This window comes from Littorina saxatilis, linkage group LG1 (genome assembly GCF_037325665.1).
Source record: "Littorina saxatilis isolate snail1 linkage group LG1, US_GU_Lsax_2.0, whole genome shotgun sequence".
In the NCBI taxonomy this organism is placed as follows: Eukaryota; Metazoa; Mollusca; class Gastropoda; order Littorinimorpha; family Littorinidae; genus Littorina; species Littorina saxatilis.
The window spans coordinates 87,872,331-87,889,983 of record NC_090245.1 but is presented as its reverse complement, the minus strand read 5'-3'; the positions used below and the strand labels follow the sequence as shown (position 1 = coordinate 87,889,983).

The following is a 17,653-nucleotide window of genomic DNA, read 5'->3' as shown; positions in this document are numbered from 1 at the left end:
ACAGCAGGGAGGTTACCAAGCAGCCAAAGAAATTAACGCCGGTACCCAAGCAAGTCTAGCGGTGGGTGAAGCAGGTGTTCTACAGTTAGTAATTAAGCGAACAAAATACGCCGACAAAACGCAGGTGCTCGGAAAGCGAATACAGTGGACAATGCAGTGATAAATCGAGGAGGTACAATTGCGAGAACACAGCATTGCACTGTCGGATGATGACGACAGGTAAATCAATAGTTTCACTCACCTATGGCTAGGAAAAGGGGAGTCACTAACTCCATGATGATGACAGTTCTGGAAGAAACACAAAAGTAGTGGTACATACAAGAAAATAATACACAGTAAAGAAGGCGACAACAACAGTAGCAACGACAGCAGTAAAAGCACACACATAAAACAAACATTGATAAGAACTCAGCTATCCAAACTCAAGACTTGTTGCATGGTAGATGCTTGAATACTTTATTTGTCAGGTTTGTATATGTTTGTTTTAAGTTTAAAAAGACTCAGCTTACGAACTGTAATTCTAATTGTTTATGGTGCCACAAAATCATCGGACTTTTGTTTGTAAACATGCAGTTGCTTATAGTGAATTATACTTGTTTCAGATGCAAGGAAACAGACTAAAACTATAAACAAATTACCTCGTAGCACTGCATAGTTAATGAAACAATCTGGCTCCAAGTCACATTTAAACCTTATCTACAAAAAAAGAAAAAAAAAAGAAAACACTGTGTAATCAAAATTATGCTGTGAAAGCGTTGTACCGACAAAAAAAGCATTATTTCATCGTACTCATTAATGCCTACGGATAGAAGAAAGCATTAGATTGAAGACATGGTCAGTGTGGATTTAATCATCGCGAGCTGAACTGTCATTCCGGTAAGATGGCGATCGCTGATACCTGACCACAACTCAGAGCATCTGTTTGTTGTTAATTAGAAATTAGACTGGATAAAAGAGACTATAGCTTGAATTTCTTCAAACTCAATACAATAGGGTTTCAAAAGGGTATTTTCAGCCAAAATAAAGCATGTCATCTTACCTGTAGTGATGTTCCTTGTCTCACCTGTTGCTGCTGCTGGCGACAATATTGACCAACCACCAAGCCGCTCTGTCTGCTGCAGAGTGGTCGTCTGCTCACGTCTGGAAATAAAGGCCAAGCTCGCAGCAAATAAAAATGAGTCATTTCCTGACACCCTTTTGTTTTCTTATTATACTCTTTGGATGATGATGACATTCAGATGACATGTTAACGTCCTCGGCGACAGCAGTGGCCATTTAGGGACACGTTTTGTCAGTACGCTAGCATCTCATTATTCAAATTCTTAGAATTGTGTTTCAATCGCCTACCCAAGACTTCAAGCTAGGTGCAATACATGGAAACCCCTGACTATGCATTAAGCATCAAATGACTGCCGGTTTTAATGAGAGTCATGTAAACTGTGTTTTTTTTCTGTTGTTGCAAACTCTCTTGTGAAACTGGATTTAAGGCCTCTTAGAACCTTACTGCCATAGTCTAGACACTGGTGATTATTATAAATACAGCCGCTGCGGTGGGGATATGGTGCTTTAGGCAAGACACTAAAACAAATCTATTAAGCAGGCATTGTAATTCAATCAAGTTGGCGTTTTAATGAAACAGATCCTGTGATTGGTCAGAATGCCCCAACTCATTAAAAATTACCGGTCATTAATTGTCGATAACCACTCGCTTAAAAAGCCATTAACCACCTGCTGGCGAGGCGCATTGATACACCTCAACTAGTCTCGGTTAGCTTTGAGGGTCATTTTACAAGTAGGAAATATGAAGGCCAACTCTCTTCTCTCTGGCTGTCCTCTGTACCTCCTGCATAAACTACAAAAATTCCAAAACTCGGCAGCACGCCTCATTCTCAAAGCACGAAAACGAGATCACGCAACACCACTTCTTCACACACTGCACTGGTTACCTATTCAAGCCCGCATTGACTACAAACTGTCCACCCTCTGCTTTAACTTCTTTTCTGGCTCGTCTCCTGCTTACTTCCCTGAACTCCTCACCGTCTATTCTCCAGCAAGACAACTCCGTGCCTCTTCTGACTGTCGCATCCTTACCATTCCACACACCAAAACCAAAACATACGGACAACGCACTTTTACTTTCTGCGCACCCACACAATGGAATTCTCTCCCCTTTCACATCCGCCACTCTCAGTCACCCCAAGCATTCAAACGAGCACTTAAAACGCACCTCTTCAAGAAATACAACCCCTGATTTTGCTTTCTCAGTCCATCAGTAGGCTACATGTAGTGTATTTGTTGTTTTAGTGATAATGTGATAATGTATATAAACATCTAGGGCTGTTTTCAGTATTGTTGATAACATGTTCTGTTTGATTAAGGGTATTCAGCTGGTATTTCCTTGTTTTCACTACCTATTTTATTCATGTTTTTATTACTTAGTGGAAGAATCTTTTGTAATGTATGTTTGATGGTGTATGTTTTTAATTAAGCGTTGTTGACTATGAATGTAGATGTAAATGCTTGTATAACTGTGTTTTAATTTTAAATGTGTCAAGCGCAAAGAGCATAATTGTAAAGTTATGATGTTGCGCTATATAAATGCTCATTTATTATTATTATTATTATTATTATTATTATTATTATTATTATTATTATTATTATTATTATTATTATTATTATTATTATTATAAATACCGAGACCATAAGGTATGCGAAGTGATGACGTCGAATACGTGACGTAAGTTGATGCATGAAATCTTCCGGACTACGTCAGTCAATTCCAAAGATCGCTTTTGTGATGAAAAGAATTTGTTTTAGAGTTTGCTGTCCAGAAACCCGTCAAAAAAGAAGGGAAAATGTTTGTGAAAGAAAACAAAACAGGAACAGAGTGATAAGATAGGAATACAGAGACATATTTCTTGGGACTTGACCCTTGCAGGTAGGTGGACTGAAAGTAGTGTGTGAACAGAACAGAACCAATTCTGTCTGTTTACCATCGCATGAAAGCAGGAAAGAGATCGTCGTCAGATTGAATTACAATAACATTAACATGCTTCCATTTGAAACTTCTCGGTCTTCATTGTGGATTGACGCCCTCCCAAAGTCTAATTGAAGCCCTCCGTCGCTTCGCTCCGTCGGGCTTCAATTAGCTTTGGTCGGGCGTCAATCCACGATGACGACCTCGAAGTTTCAAATGGAAGCATGTTAATGTGTAATCATTACAGTCTTTACTGTTGTTAACTTTATTGACATTTGTGTTCCATTTGTTTTCCATTGTTCTTTTTTTGAAGTCTTTTGTTTGTTTGTTCTGGGAATATGTTGAATTTGGCAAACATAGCGAACACCTTAAAAGACCGAAACATATAATTTTGGATGATTAATGAGATGAGGATGATTATGATGATGATGCTTTGGATTTCCAATATCGATTACAAGAATTATCTGTAAAAGTCATTATAGACTGGCATTTTATCATCTTGTCTTTACAGTTTACTTTTTGCTGTACTAAGACAGACATGCACACGCCGATTTTTCAAATCATCTAAAATTTATTTTGAACTCTTGTTACATGTCGTAAGATTGTACATTGGTAGAAGTGAATGATTACTGAAAATGAAAGATCCCAGATATGTAAATTAAGTCTGTTTTAAAAGATGACTTATTTTCAAAGCTTAAGTCTTGAACACGAAATACCATTTCTCAACAAGGTGTGGCATTTCTGAAGGTGTGGCTCTCATTTATATTATGTGATGGACAATTGAAGGAGCATGCGCAGTACGCAAATCACTGTAATTCATGCATATATATCCATAGTAATAGATGAGCCTACTTATGTTATTATACATTACACATTTTCGATCCAACTTGACCATGTTAACAGCAAAATAACAACGAAAATCAGAAACTAAATGTAATGATATCTGAAATTTCTTCGAAAACAACAACAACAGCACAATATAATGCCCCCAGGTTACCTTTGAACCATGTTTTGCCCACCAGTTTGATGACTTATCACTACATTATGCACCGTTATTGGTGAATATGCGCGCGCGAGCGCACACACACACACACACACACACACACACACACACACACACACACACACACACACACACACACACACACACACACACACACACACACAGCAACAACAAGAACAACGACAATCACGCACGCACGCAAGCACGCAAGATGCATTCAAGTAACCACATAATACTATCATCATCTTACCTGTAAATGCTGGACAAATAAAGAGGATGCTTTTATTATTTCCAAGGCATAATTCAAGCACACACAATTGTTTTTCATCAGCTTTGCCACTCCACTTCAAAACAAACCGTAATAGGTTAAAGCTACTGAAAGAATGACTTTGCAACTATTTATAAATCCACTATACAAAGACACTCACGTGTTTCTACCATCAGTCGTTCTGCGGCGGAAAACCCTCGTAACGACAAATGCGTTGCCAAGGTAACCGTGAAACACAACGCAACACAGGCGCCTGAAACGATGTTGTGCTGATAATTGTGGTCTTTGCCCTAGCATCCGAATTAGCAAATCACGTTTAAAGATCACCTTCCTTTGTTTGTTTGTTTGTATGAATTTGTTGTTGTTGTTTGTTTTTTTAGTTTGAGGGAGGGAGGGAAGGAGAGAGATATGTACACAACTCAACCTAAAACACGACAAGAAGGAAACAAATTAAATATAATTTCTCCTTGAAAACAACAAATGTCAAGGAACGCACCACATTTGCGCCCACTGTTGTAAGTGATTTTTTCGTCATTTTCAAATTGTCGTAAAATATGAACCAGATAATGTACGTTAAAAAGAAAGAAAACAAAAACAGATTCGTGGAGAATATTTACTGGCTGTACGGCTAGTGCAAAAAGCGCAGTTTTTCTAGTTATAGCATGTTTGTGTTGAACAGACACTCGGCCATAAACAGCACCTGGTTTAAAGGCATATGTACGCGCTCCCGTGTTTACAAAGTGTAGTTTGCCCATAATCGATGTCAAACGCACCATAAGACCATATAATGACGATATGTCACCATGCGCGGACCATAATACATGCATTACAGCTTGTTCTAGCCTCTGAAAAAGTGAGGATGTCAACAAAGCCGCGGTGTTAGCTCCATTGCATCAACGTTACATGTGTTGCCAAATCTATAAATAGGACGATCCAGATCAAAATGAAAATTAACATATCTCAACATTGAAGGGGTCCTAGACCACAATATTTTGCAGGGAACTTAATTTAGCATGTCTCCAGCTGTTGGTAAAGCAATTAGCGTGTATAGTCATCGAGTACATATGCCTTTAAAAAAAAATCCTTACGTCGATTCCGTGCGAAGGAGCTTTTTCCAAACAACAGTATTTAAGTGATCTATGCTCATTTTTGTAAGCAAATATAATTATATAACGCTTCGGCGATTAATTCGAATTAAATGATCATTTTGAGAGATGAATGTCCGCAGCAAATGTCTTTATCTGGTTGAAAAATATACATTTTTCGATTTTTGTAGCGTTTCAAAGTGACACATTTGCCAGCAATCACGACTCCCTCGACCCCTACCCTTTATTGCACAATGTTTGAACAGGTACAAACAAGAAAACGATAAAAAAAAAGCACTAATCGTACAGCCAGTAAAATATCCTCCACGAATTTGTTTTTCTATTTGATGTACTTTATCTGGTTCATATGTTACGACAATTTGAAAATGTCCCACACAAATACTTTTTCTTTATTTGGTGTTTAACGTCGTTTTCAACCACAAAAGTTATATTGCGACGGGGGAAGGGGGAAGAGGGGATAGAGCCACTTGTTAATTGTTTCTTGATCACAAAAGCAATAATACAAAAATTGCTCCAGGGGCTTGCAACGTAGTACAATATATGACCTTACTGGGAGAATGCAAGTTTCCAGTACAAAGGACTTAACATTTCTTACATACTGCTTGACTAAAATCTTTACAAACATTGACTATAATTATTCTATACAAGAAACACTTAACAAGGGTAAAAGGAGAAACAGAATCCGTTAGTCGCCTCTTACGACATGCTGGGGAGCATCGGGTAAATTCTTCCCCCTAACCCGCGGGGGGTGTACACACAAATACGGGGGTACACATCAAAAAGGAAGAAAAAAAGAAAAAGGAAAGAAGACATTTTAGTGCCTGTGGTACCCGGAGTTAACAAAATAATTGTGTCCTCTGTTCCTGGCTCATCCTTCTTGACTTCTGATCGATCAAGGCGCAGTAGTCGGCTCTACTACCTGGATAAATCTCAGGTAAGAGAAATGGATGGGCCAGCTGCTTGTCGCTCGCAGAGCAAATTGGACAGCCCTGTTTGCTGCGTAGTCATGGCAACGGGTTTGACTTTCTACCGGTCGATTCATTCCCAGCCTCTGCTGGATTTTACCTCATTCGGTAATGACGTAAGACCAGCAGCACAAAACTGTTGTGGTAAATGGTGCAGGGAGAAGAAGAAGAAGAAGAAGAAGAAGAAGAAGAAGAAGAAGAAGAAGAAGAAGAAGAAGAAGAAAAAATGAAAAAGAAATGAAAAGGAGAAATACAGAAATGTAGGAAGGGGGGGAGGGGGGAAGGGGGGAGGGGAGGGGGTAAACAAACAAGAGGAGATAGAAGTAGGAGACAAAGACATCCGAAGAAGAAGAAAATTAGAGCAAGCAAATGAAGACAGACGAAGAAGAAGAAATACGGATGAAAAAGGATACACATAATGCTCAGCTATCAGAAGTGAGAATTTTGCTTTAGTTGTTTGAAAATAAAAGAAAGAGTGGGCTGACAGCAAAAAAGATTCCTGTTAAAATGATAACTGGGGCATTTGGAACACAAGTAACAACTGAGCAACTGAATGTATACCGTGGTGTAAAACAAATATGTCTAAAGGCTTCAACTCTTCAACTATTGACTTTTTAACTGGTCGACGAAATGTACCCACAGTGAGTGAGTGAGTGAGTTGGTGAGTTAGTTACTAAGTTAATTACTAAGTAATGTTTTGTTTAAGTTAGTTTCTTCGTTCTTCGGTCAGTTAGATAGGTAGATAGGTAGATAGGTAGATAGGTAGTTCGGTGTTAGGCGGGTAGGTAGGAGATTAATCAGTTAGTTAGTTAGTTAGGTAGGTCGGTAGGTCGGTAGGTAGGTAGGTAGGTAGGTAGAAAGGTAGGCGGCAGGGATGTCGGTTGGTTGATCAGTTATTCGAATCTTGTGTCAAGGAAGCTAGCTGGCTAGCTAGCTAGCTAGTTAGTTAGCTAGTTAGTTAGTTGGTTAGTTGGTTAGTAAATAGTTAGGTAGGTAGGTAGGTACGTAGGTAGGTAGGTAGGTTGGTGGGTAGGTAGGTAGGTAGGTAGGTAAATAGGTAGGTAGGTAGGTAGATAGGTAGGTAAGTAGGTAGGTAGGTAGGTAGGTATTGAACAGCACTGGAATAACAAACAGAATTTGTTTCAAAGATTTTTTGTTTCGTCTTTCTTTTATAGGTTTTAAAGCGAAGGAATTTTTCAGCGATCAGAATGTTAAGCAAGCAGCACTTGCTGTCGTCTTTCAGCTTTCAGTCAGTCGTCAGCAGGCCGCGTACAGTAGTTTCGTATGGAAAGCCGTTTGGCTCATAACCATTACACGCGTAATAAAAAATAAATACACGCGTAATAAATGATTAATACGCGTGTAATAAATGATTAATGCGCGTGTAATTTATCTTTTTTCTTATGCTATGGAATAGCATAATGATTAAATACACGTGTAATAACTATTTCATACGCGTGTAAGAAATGATTATTACGCGTGTATTAATTATTTCTTACACGCGCATGAAATATTTATTACGCGTGTATTAAATATTTTTTACACGCGCATGAAATGATTATTACGCGTGTATTAATTATTTCTTACACGCGCATAAAATATTTATTACGCGTGTATTAAATATTTCTTACACGCGCATGAAATATTTATTACGCGTGTATTTAATCATTTCGTACACGTGTATGACATTTTTATTCCACGTGCATTTAATCATTTCTTACACGCGTATAAACTATTTCCTGCATGTGTATTTAATCATTTCTTACACGTGCATGAAATATTTATTACACGCGTATTTAATCATTTCTTACACGCGCATGAAATAGTTATTACACGCGTATTTAATCATTTCTTACACGCGTAAAAAATGATTATTACACGCGCATTAATCATTTATTACACGCGTATTAATCATTTATTACGCGTGTATTTATTTTTTATTACGCGTGTAATGGTTATGAGCCAAACGGCTTTCCATAGTTTCGCGAGGCCTTGAAATAGGGTGTGGTCATCGTTACAGGCGGTTCATATAACGCGATGAAGATTTACAATATAGAAAATTACAAGCACAGATTTGTAGGTATAATGCTTCTCGTGACTGTTTATGCGTCTAATTGCGAAATTATACCGTCAGACGGAGTTAGTTGTTCCGGTGTTCAGGTGAAATCTCATACGTTAAAAACAAGAGGTGGCGGAAGTTTCAACTCACGCTAGTGCTGCTCCCTGCTATCTCTTTTTTTCTTTCAATATTTGTTTTAATAAATATTGCTCTTTCACCTTTATTGGATGATAGATGATACTTCATTTGGTTATTTGTTTGTTGCTTGTTCAAGGTACATTCCTTCACGCGTGAACGAGCATAGACACCATTGCCTGGGCTTTTATCTGCGATACAAACACCATCCTCACAATTTACACAGAATATACACCGACTCAACAGTCTCAACAGTTTATCTCTCTCTCTCTCTCTCTCTCTCTCTCTCTCTCTCTCTCTCTCTCTCTCTCTCTCTCTCTATTTTATTGTTATTAATCTTATTATCATGAAATCATCATCATTGCCTTCATTGCTATTATCATTGTTACTTTTGCTATCTTTATACTTCATAGTTTTTATTTAGTTAATCTATAACTTTTGATTTGCTTTTGAATGTTACTTATTACCATAATTATGTATGTTTCGTCAAATTCGTAGTGTCCATATACTCTTTTCATGTGTTGTTTTGTTCTCGTCTTTGTTTGCAAGGACAGATTGTAAGACTAGGCAATGCCTAAAATCTCCATCCTTCTGTAATAAAGTTTAATCAATCAATCAATCAATCTCTCTCTCTCTCTCTCTCTCTCTCTCTCTCTCTCTCTCTCTCTCTCTCTCTCTCTCTCTCTCTCTCTCTCTCTCTCTCTCTCTCGCTCTCTCTACCAAGTATAACTTTGTGTCAGTGGCGTACTTTTGATCCATTCTGTATTTTTGATTGAACAGAATGGGTTATTTTTGCAGGAGTGTTGGAACAATGAATTCCATCTACCCATCCATCCACCCATCCCGCCTCCCGAAATACTGGGCAAAAAATCGTCAACAATTAAGTCAGTTAGAATTGCAAAATTTAATAACACCGTATCGAATATTGCGATGTCATTCCAATTTAGTTTGGCCAGTTATCAGGACCAAGGAGCTTATTTGTTTTCATACTTTGACGTATGAAATTAGAAAATTTGTTTTTATATTGTTTGTTTTGACGTGCCGTCATTCCATACTTTCATAATAACATCCAGATGAAGGCAGTTTGCCGAAATATTGAAAAAGAAGAAACTAACCTGATTACTGATGTGTCCACTTTTGTTTTGATATTTGTTTTCATGTATTTCTCTTGTCTTTCTGGTTAATACCGGTCAACAATACAGCTGCCGAAATTCATGATTCCATCCGCACCACCATCTTCTCTGACGAAATCTCGTATGATTGGCAGAATTCATCGGAAATGTGAAGTCCGCACCCAGTGGCAGGAAATGAACTCGATGGACAAAGGGTAATATGCCCATCTTCTCCGGATCACATGTGTGACAGCGTACGACAAAAACCGGTTTAAGTCGCACGCCATAAGTTCGAGTAACGCGTTGAAAACCGCCTGAAACTGTTTTCACATTTTCAGCTTTTGTTTTAGTCTCTTCTGGTTATAATCTGTGGATTTATCAACTCTTTGCGTGGTTTTGCAAAGTTCGAAAAATGTGAAAACATTCTTGTTTGCATACAACCCTGTATTCATTTGCCCATTTTCTGTAAATTCCTTGACTTTTGAGTTCAATTTCCATAAATCTGGTTGCATGGCTCCTGTGCATTCAGCTCAGAAGCTTAAAAATTCCAAACTTACAAAGATACGTACAATTATTATTTTTATTTATTTATGTGTACGTGTTCTTTAGCAGTCTTTGCTCTTTTACGTGACTTTACAATATCAGTTCGCAGGAAAATACGAACATACCGGGTTTTCTTGTGCGCTGTCAGTACATACCAAGACCCTGTCACTTCTAATCAAAATCGTTTTTATTAAGAATCACAGGTATAATGCGTTTAAAATTAAATATCCAAATGTGCGAGGAGATTTTGTATTGTATCAAGGTGTAATCCAGGCTGTTAAAAAATATCAGAGAAAAATCGGCTTAGAATTTGATAAACATTTTATTATGACAGAGCCCATTGTGTGGAAATGTATTTGTAAAGGTAAGACACAACTTATTTACAAAAAACTGATTGAACATGCTACGGTCCCAAAATGTATCGAAAAATGGTCTGAATCTTTAGACTGTTTGTTAGATAAGAAGGCTATTTTTCAATATGTTTTTAAAACAACAAAAGACACTTGTCTGAGATGGTTCCAGTACCGATTATTGTACAGAATTTTGCCCACAGAACGGTTTCTATTTTTGCGAAAAATTGTGGATACGTCATTGTGTACTTTTTGCGGTAGAAATGAAGAAACCCTTTTACATATGTTTTGGGAGTGTGATAAAGTGCAGACTTTTTGGATAGAATTTGTAAATTGGCTAAAGGTGAACTGCACCCATTGTGACAATTTAAAACTGTCTAAAGAACTGGTTCTTCTTGGAGTTGCGAACAATGTAGTCACCGATAAAGCTTTTGATGTGTTAGTAATCTGTGCCAAACACCACGTATATATTTCCAAAATGAACAAAAAGACCCCTCATTTTCAGACATTTAGTAGAAATTTTAAGCAAAGATTTATTTGTGAAAAGTATAATGCAGTTGTGAATAATACAGTAGATAAATTTTACAAGGATTGGCGCCTGTATATGCATATTTTGATGTAACCCTTAGGTTTTTTTCTTTCTTAAATCCTTTTGATACTGCGACCACCAAGCCCTGAACATCCCCCCTCCCCCACCCATCCTCCCACCCCATGTATGTTGTAATTGTTCAAGTGTTCTTCTGTTGTATGGTTTTGTCCCTTTGTTTAGGTGATGTCCTGTAATGTACAGTGTATACATGTAGAAAAAAAAACTTCACAAAAAGAGAATAAAAAAAATAAAATAAAAAAAAGAATCACAGGTGTCTTTATTACTTACGTTGTCGTGATTCTATTTTCCTAATTGCAAGCAGGTGCGAATTGTGGCTACGTCTCCGGGACATAAAATGGATCGTCTCACCCCACCCTTGCAGTCAGAGGCACACAGCAAGCATTGGAGACACTTCTCGAACTCTGGAACATTCTGGACGTTTCGCCATCTTTGACAAAAAGAATACAGCAATTTGAAGGTAAGGAGTTTGCTTTGCAATCGTGTTGTCTCTGTCAGGCATCATCATCACATAAATAAAGTGTTTGTTGTGTGTTCAGAATCTGAATGGAGATGATTTACACACAGAACACGTTTTTTGCTACACCGACTTGAACTGAGGACCAGCTTTGTTCTGTTTAGTTTGGTTTTACCCGTTTTTGGTTTACCCGCGAATATTTCTTCAGCACGGATTATATTATGCTTGGTACTATACATCGCAATTATACACACTGTCGATTTATGTGTCGGGTAACGAATAACAAGTCTCACATTTCATAAGCTTTTGAAATGAAAAAGGATATGTGAATTGTTTAAATTCAAGATTCAGTAGGAACTGAGACTGCAAGCGAAATACTGAGAATCTGACTTTGGATTTCTCTTTTTTTTCTCCAACAGTCTTAATTTTAAAGCCAAGTAAACAGAACGTGCACCGCCAGCTCGCATAAGCAGTGAGAACTTTCCTGATTTTACACTTTTTGAACAAACAGTTAATGATATATTCGACTTCAAACGCCAATTAACAGCTGTTCGTAATTGTTATTTTACCATCATCATAAATATCATCAACAGCAGCAGCGATATACAAACTGTAATTATCAAAAGCAACAAAAACCCACCCCAGCAGTTTGTGGGAAACCGGCACGGTTGGCCTAGTGGTAAGGCGTCCGCCCCGTGATCGGGAGGTCGTGGGTTCGAACCCCGGCCGGGTCATACCTAAGACTTTAAAAATGGCAATCTAGTGGCTGCTCCGCCTGGCGTCTGGCATTATGGGGTTAGTGCTAGGACTGGTTGGTCCGGTGTCAGAATAATGTGACTGGGTGAGACATGAAGCCTGTGCTGCGACTTCTGTCTTGTGTGTGGCGCACGTTATATGTCAAAGCAGCACCGCCCTGATATGGCCCTTCGTGGTCGGCTGGGCGTTAAGCAAACAAACAAACAAAGTTTGTGGGACGACATATCTAAATGATCACTTGATCAAAATGAAAAAGAAAAACAAGAAAAACATTGTGATCAATTTTGGTTGGTGTACAGCAATCACTTTGATATGGAGATCAACAAAATGATGGGATAATGCCAGACAGAAATGATGTTGGTTTGCTTTGTTGTACAGAAATGCAGCTATTGTAGCGCGGACTGCTTCATTTTGTTCTGAACATCGTATACTTGGAAAAGGTGAGCAATCTCAAATTATGATAAAGCAAAAGAAAAAACAATAGTTTTAATCGATGCAAACAACTTTGGTTCATTCGATTGCACCCGTGTTGACGATTTTAATCAGTGAGTGAGTGGGTGAGTGAATTAGTAAGTGAAGCTGTGTGCATGAAGAAGTGGGTCTATTGGTTGGTTGTTTGAATAGCTAGTTGATAGAATGGTGACATGCTCGGCGCGAGCGCGGCGGAGAGAAGGTCTATAAAAGATGTAAGATTAAGCACAACATTATTATAGGCTGGAAAACAACGAAGAAGGCTATTTTGTGTTTCTTTGTTTGATTGTTGAGAAAACAGCGTTGATGGTTTGAAAGTAAAAACAACTGTTTGTTTGTGTGTTTGTTTGTTTGTGTGTTTGTTTGTTTGTGTGTTTGTTTGTTTGTGTATTCATTTGTTTGCGTATTTATTTGTTTGTGTAATTATATGTTTGTTTGTGTGTTTGTTTGTTTGTTTAATTATTTGTTTGTTTATTTGTTTGTTTGCTGTTGTTTTTACTCCTGCATCTGTTAATGTTTTTGTCGTCGTCGTCTTTGTAGTTCTTTTCGTCGCTGCCATCGTCGTCATCGTCGTCATTGTTGTTGTTGTTGTTGTTGTTGTTGTTGCTGTTGTTGTTGTTGTTGAAGTGTAGATCTTTGTGATGAACCCGTTTATTGTAATACCAGTTACATTACTGGAAAGGTTATGCATTCCCCTACTTTTATCAGCAAACACACGGATTTTACCTGAACGGTGTAGTTGTCATTATTTTTAGAACCAATCGCAAGGCGGTCTTTGTAACCAAATTAGCGAGTACTTAAAAACAAACAAAGCACGTAGGTTTAGGTAACTCCTTAACGATTTGCCTCCATACTGTTAGAATGGTGTGCTATCACTTGTCGTAGAATACAAACGAAATCTTCAGTCATGTGAGACATTAGTCAAGCTATTATGCGACGAGCCAGAAAAATCGTCTGGTATGGTTCCTGAGACGAATGGCACATACACCGATTGTCATGCCATGTAGCGTCATTGTTAGACAAGATTGGTGAGCATAGGTGATTTGTATACACATTTGATAGTTCTCTACACTACCATGCATAACTTGATTAGTTTTAGCTGGTCTGATTTTTGTCGATTTAAGACAACAGGTGGCACGACATTTTGGTCCAAAAACGTATAATTATTGGGTTCTTAGCATTGTTATGTACTTTGAACACCATAGAAATATTGTGCGAAGTAATTTTGAAAACTTTTGACGCTGTTTTCTCAGAATCGTTTTTTACAAGCACCGTCAATGGGAACTATTCATCTTCGAGACTTTTTTTTCAATCTTCTTACTTTTTGTTTTGATTTTCATCAGAAATCTTGTTTCTACACAGTAACAGAGAGGCTGTCTATGATTTATCGAGGAATAATTTTAGAAGTTCTGTCAAAGTACAGGACAAAAACTTGCTTTTTCCGAAATTTATTTTGTGCTTGTGATATCTACTCAGGGAACAAAAGTTGTTTATAAATATGAAAAAGTTGCTCTATTACTAGATCTAGGGGCCTGTTTAGAGTGAAATCAAAAACATTTCAAAGTTCTATTTTTATAATTCTGGAAAATGAATGTGTCCTAATAACTTCAGGTTTTACCCTAAAAAGTCGCAAACAACGTCAATTTGCATCCATACGTTCTTCAACTATTACTTTAAAGGACAAACAAAAACCACATTTTTCTGATTTGTTTTTTGTTTTTATCGAGGACCTTGAAAAACAAAAGTGAAAAGCTTTCCAAAGAAACAAATATTAATGGCCGTGCCATCTCTGGCCTCAAACGCGGTAACCATCCTTCTGGTTGTATAATTATAACAGCCTAATCACACAGATCTGCACTCAAACGCATCTGCCTGGGGTTTTTTACGACGGGAAGTATAGTTTCTACATTATACTTTTGCAGATATCTACACAATGGAGGCGAAGTTTTTCCTGTTCAGTGTGATTGGTAAGCACTTTATTAACCTCTCTCACATCGATGTTTTTTCCCTTTTTGCGTGTGTCTTTTTTTTTTTTACCAGGCAAGCACTTTTCTTAAAAACCCAATACCAACAACAAAGCAAAGTTTTTACGGTAGACAAAACTGTTGAAATATAAAGACATTAGTTGTGGATCAGACCCAGGAACTTGTTATTGTCATAATATTGATAACATCATTCTCTGACGTTAAAACAAGAAATGAAAGAAAGAAACATACATGTAGAAGAAAATACTCATCCAGCCTCTTGAATGTGGCCTTAAATAAAGTTCGTCGTATACCGACACAAGTAGCTCTGCAGCCATCATCCACCTCAGACAGATCAGACAGACCTGTGGCAGTTCTGACCCACCATCCCCACAACCTACCTGTTCGCCACATTCTGAAAACTAATTGGTTCATCCTTAAGTCCAGCCCCTCTGTTGGTGACACTTTCAGCCTGCCACCCTTGTTGGCCTCCCGACGGGACTGCAACCTTAGAGATTCCCTGGTTCGATCCTCTCTTCGTTCGCCAGTTCCCCTACTACCCGGCACAAACGCATGCCAGAACCCTTGTTGCCACACCTGCCCCCACATTTGCCATTCTACCACTCTGACCGGCCCCCAAAAAGATTTCAAAATTAAACGCACGTTCTCTTGCACCAGCCGCAACCTCATCTATGCCATAGCCTGTCTCAAATGCCCCAAAGTACTCTACATTGGTGAGACCGAAAGAACCCTCTCTAGCCGCTTCACCGAACATCTGGCAGATATTCGGCATCGCCGCTGTAGGTCTGTTGCCGAACATTTCAACAGTAGTAACCACACCTCCCTGGAAGCACGTGTGAAAGGTGTCTGGCAAATGTACAGCACCTCCACAGACAGAAAACAAGTAGAGTCCAATTTCATTTTATCCCTGGGCGTGACATCCACACCTGACGGTTTGAATGCGAAAATGTGATGTACTTGTATTCCCCCAAACATACTGTGGATTTACGGTACGTGCATGTGTGTGTGTATTTGTATTTGTGTGTGTGTGTGTGTGTGTGTGTGTGTGTGTGTGTGTGTGTGTGTGTGTGTTTGTTTTCCTTTCTCCCCCCCCCCCTTCCCCCATTATGAATGTGTATTACTTTTAGTCTGTATGCCTGTGCCCTTGACATCATCCAACCACTTCTCTCCCCTTTCATTCATTTCCCTTCCTAGAGTTCCTTCCCCTTTTTGCATGTTTCCCCTCCATTTTCTTTCAAACCTTGTTCATTCCGTGTTGCGTCTGTTTTTCGTGTTGTCTTTTGTGTTCTTGTTTTTCCTGATGAAGCTTCCAGAAGCGAAAATTCGTTATCGTCTTGTGTCGTCTTTGTATCGGTGAGTACAGTAATCCTTTGTTTTTTTTAACTTTGTTCATCTTACCACAGTCACTTCGTTGTTCAGATTTAGAAGAAAAATAAATAAAAGAAAGACAGGGAAATTAAAGAAAGAAGGTGAGCAAAGCTAAGCCAAAGTGAGGTAGGGTAAGTTTGTGCAATCTTACCTAAGGTTACCTAAGATTAACAAAAAGTGGAAATTAATTAGACAGTATAAATACTTATCACACACTTGTTGCTCTATGCATAGACAACATGACCGACACGTTGTATATCAAGTTATATCACACTATTGCAGCCTTGTACTCTGTGTCTGTGACCAATGGGCAACAACCATGCGTGCGCACCGAACCAGATGAGAAGAAGAACTGTTTCTACGCGCGTAATCTAGACATGACTGTTATGCCTAACAACCTGGAAGTCCTCTTGCCATCGTATTCGTCCTACGAAACCATGTTCACCTGGATGGACCCTGAAATCTACTGCGAGTAAGACATTTTACAACATGCAGAGTTAACACACACACACACACACACACACACACACACACACACACACACACACACACATACACACACACACACACACACACACACACACACACACACACGTAATTCAATACATACAATTCATTTTATTTTGTTATCCTTACACCCTGAGAAAACAGTCATGATGGAAGGAAGAAACATACATGGGGAGGCGATTCGCATTTGTAATCTTAAGTGTAAACTGTCCACCCGATGACCTTTCAATAGCAAAACAACAGCAAAACTTAAACATCATCGTCAACAACAACAGCAACGATTACAACAGCAATATGCAGCAAAGGAATGAAAACAACAAACAGAAAAATTTACATAACAAAACAATATTTTTTAAACCATTGTAAAAAAACAAATCTGTACCGTAAACCGCTGTATTAATGTGAGTAAATCACGAACAGCCATGGACACATTGGTGCCTAAAATAAACATATTAGTAAGACGTGTAGGTGTATCACTATACTGACCAGCAGCAGTACTATTTACGAAGAAATAGATTTGTACGATTATATCTGAAAAGAGGACGGTAAGACATAGAACAAGGAAGCAAAAAAACAAAAACCAACAAACAAACAAACAAAAAAACGACTCAACAACAGAGACCTGTAAAAATACTCCCCCTAAATGCAACAATGAAAAAAAATAAAAATTTAAATTTAAAAAAAATTTGCAATGCCGTTTGTCTCATCAAACGTATGTAGATGACCTTTTGCAAAGATTTAAGACACCCACTGTTTGATTGTGAAATACCGACCTTGAATGAGACTTGAATGAGACTTGAATGAGCCAGAACATCATACAGGATGAGGACAAAGGTTGGGATCAAGTTGTGATTATATACACACTGAAAACACACATACGCGCGCGCGCGCCGACGCAGCACGCACGCATACATCTCTCTCTCTCTCTCTCTCTCTCTCTCTCTCTCTCTCTCTCTCTCTCTCTCTCTCTCTCTCTCTCTCTCT

At 38.4% G+C, this 17,653-nt stretch overlaps 1 protein-coding gene across 1 annotated transcript in view; it reads right to left on the bottom strand.

The window, feature by feature from the left end:
• LOC138982980 (uncharacterized) overlaps window positions 1-1,143 on the bottom strand; it is a 12,395-nt gene extending 11,252 nt beyond the window's left edge. The window contains exons 1-2 of the mRNA XM_070356373.1: window positions 1,040-1,143; window positions 242-288 (exon numbers count right to left, since the gene is read on the bottom strand). Of these exons, the coding sequence (XP_070212474.1) occupies window positions 242-275 (34 nt within the window). The 5' untranslated portion in view covers window positions 276-288; window positions 1,040-1,143. The remainder of the gene's footprint in view (window positions 1-241; window positions 289-1,039) is intronic.
• Between the last annotated feature and the right edge of the window lie 16,510 nt (window positions 1,144-17,653).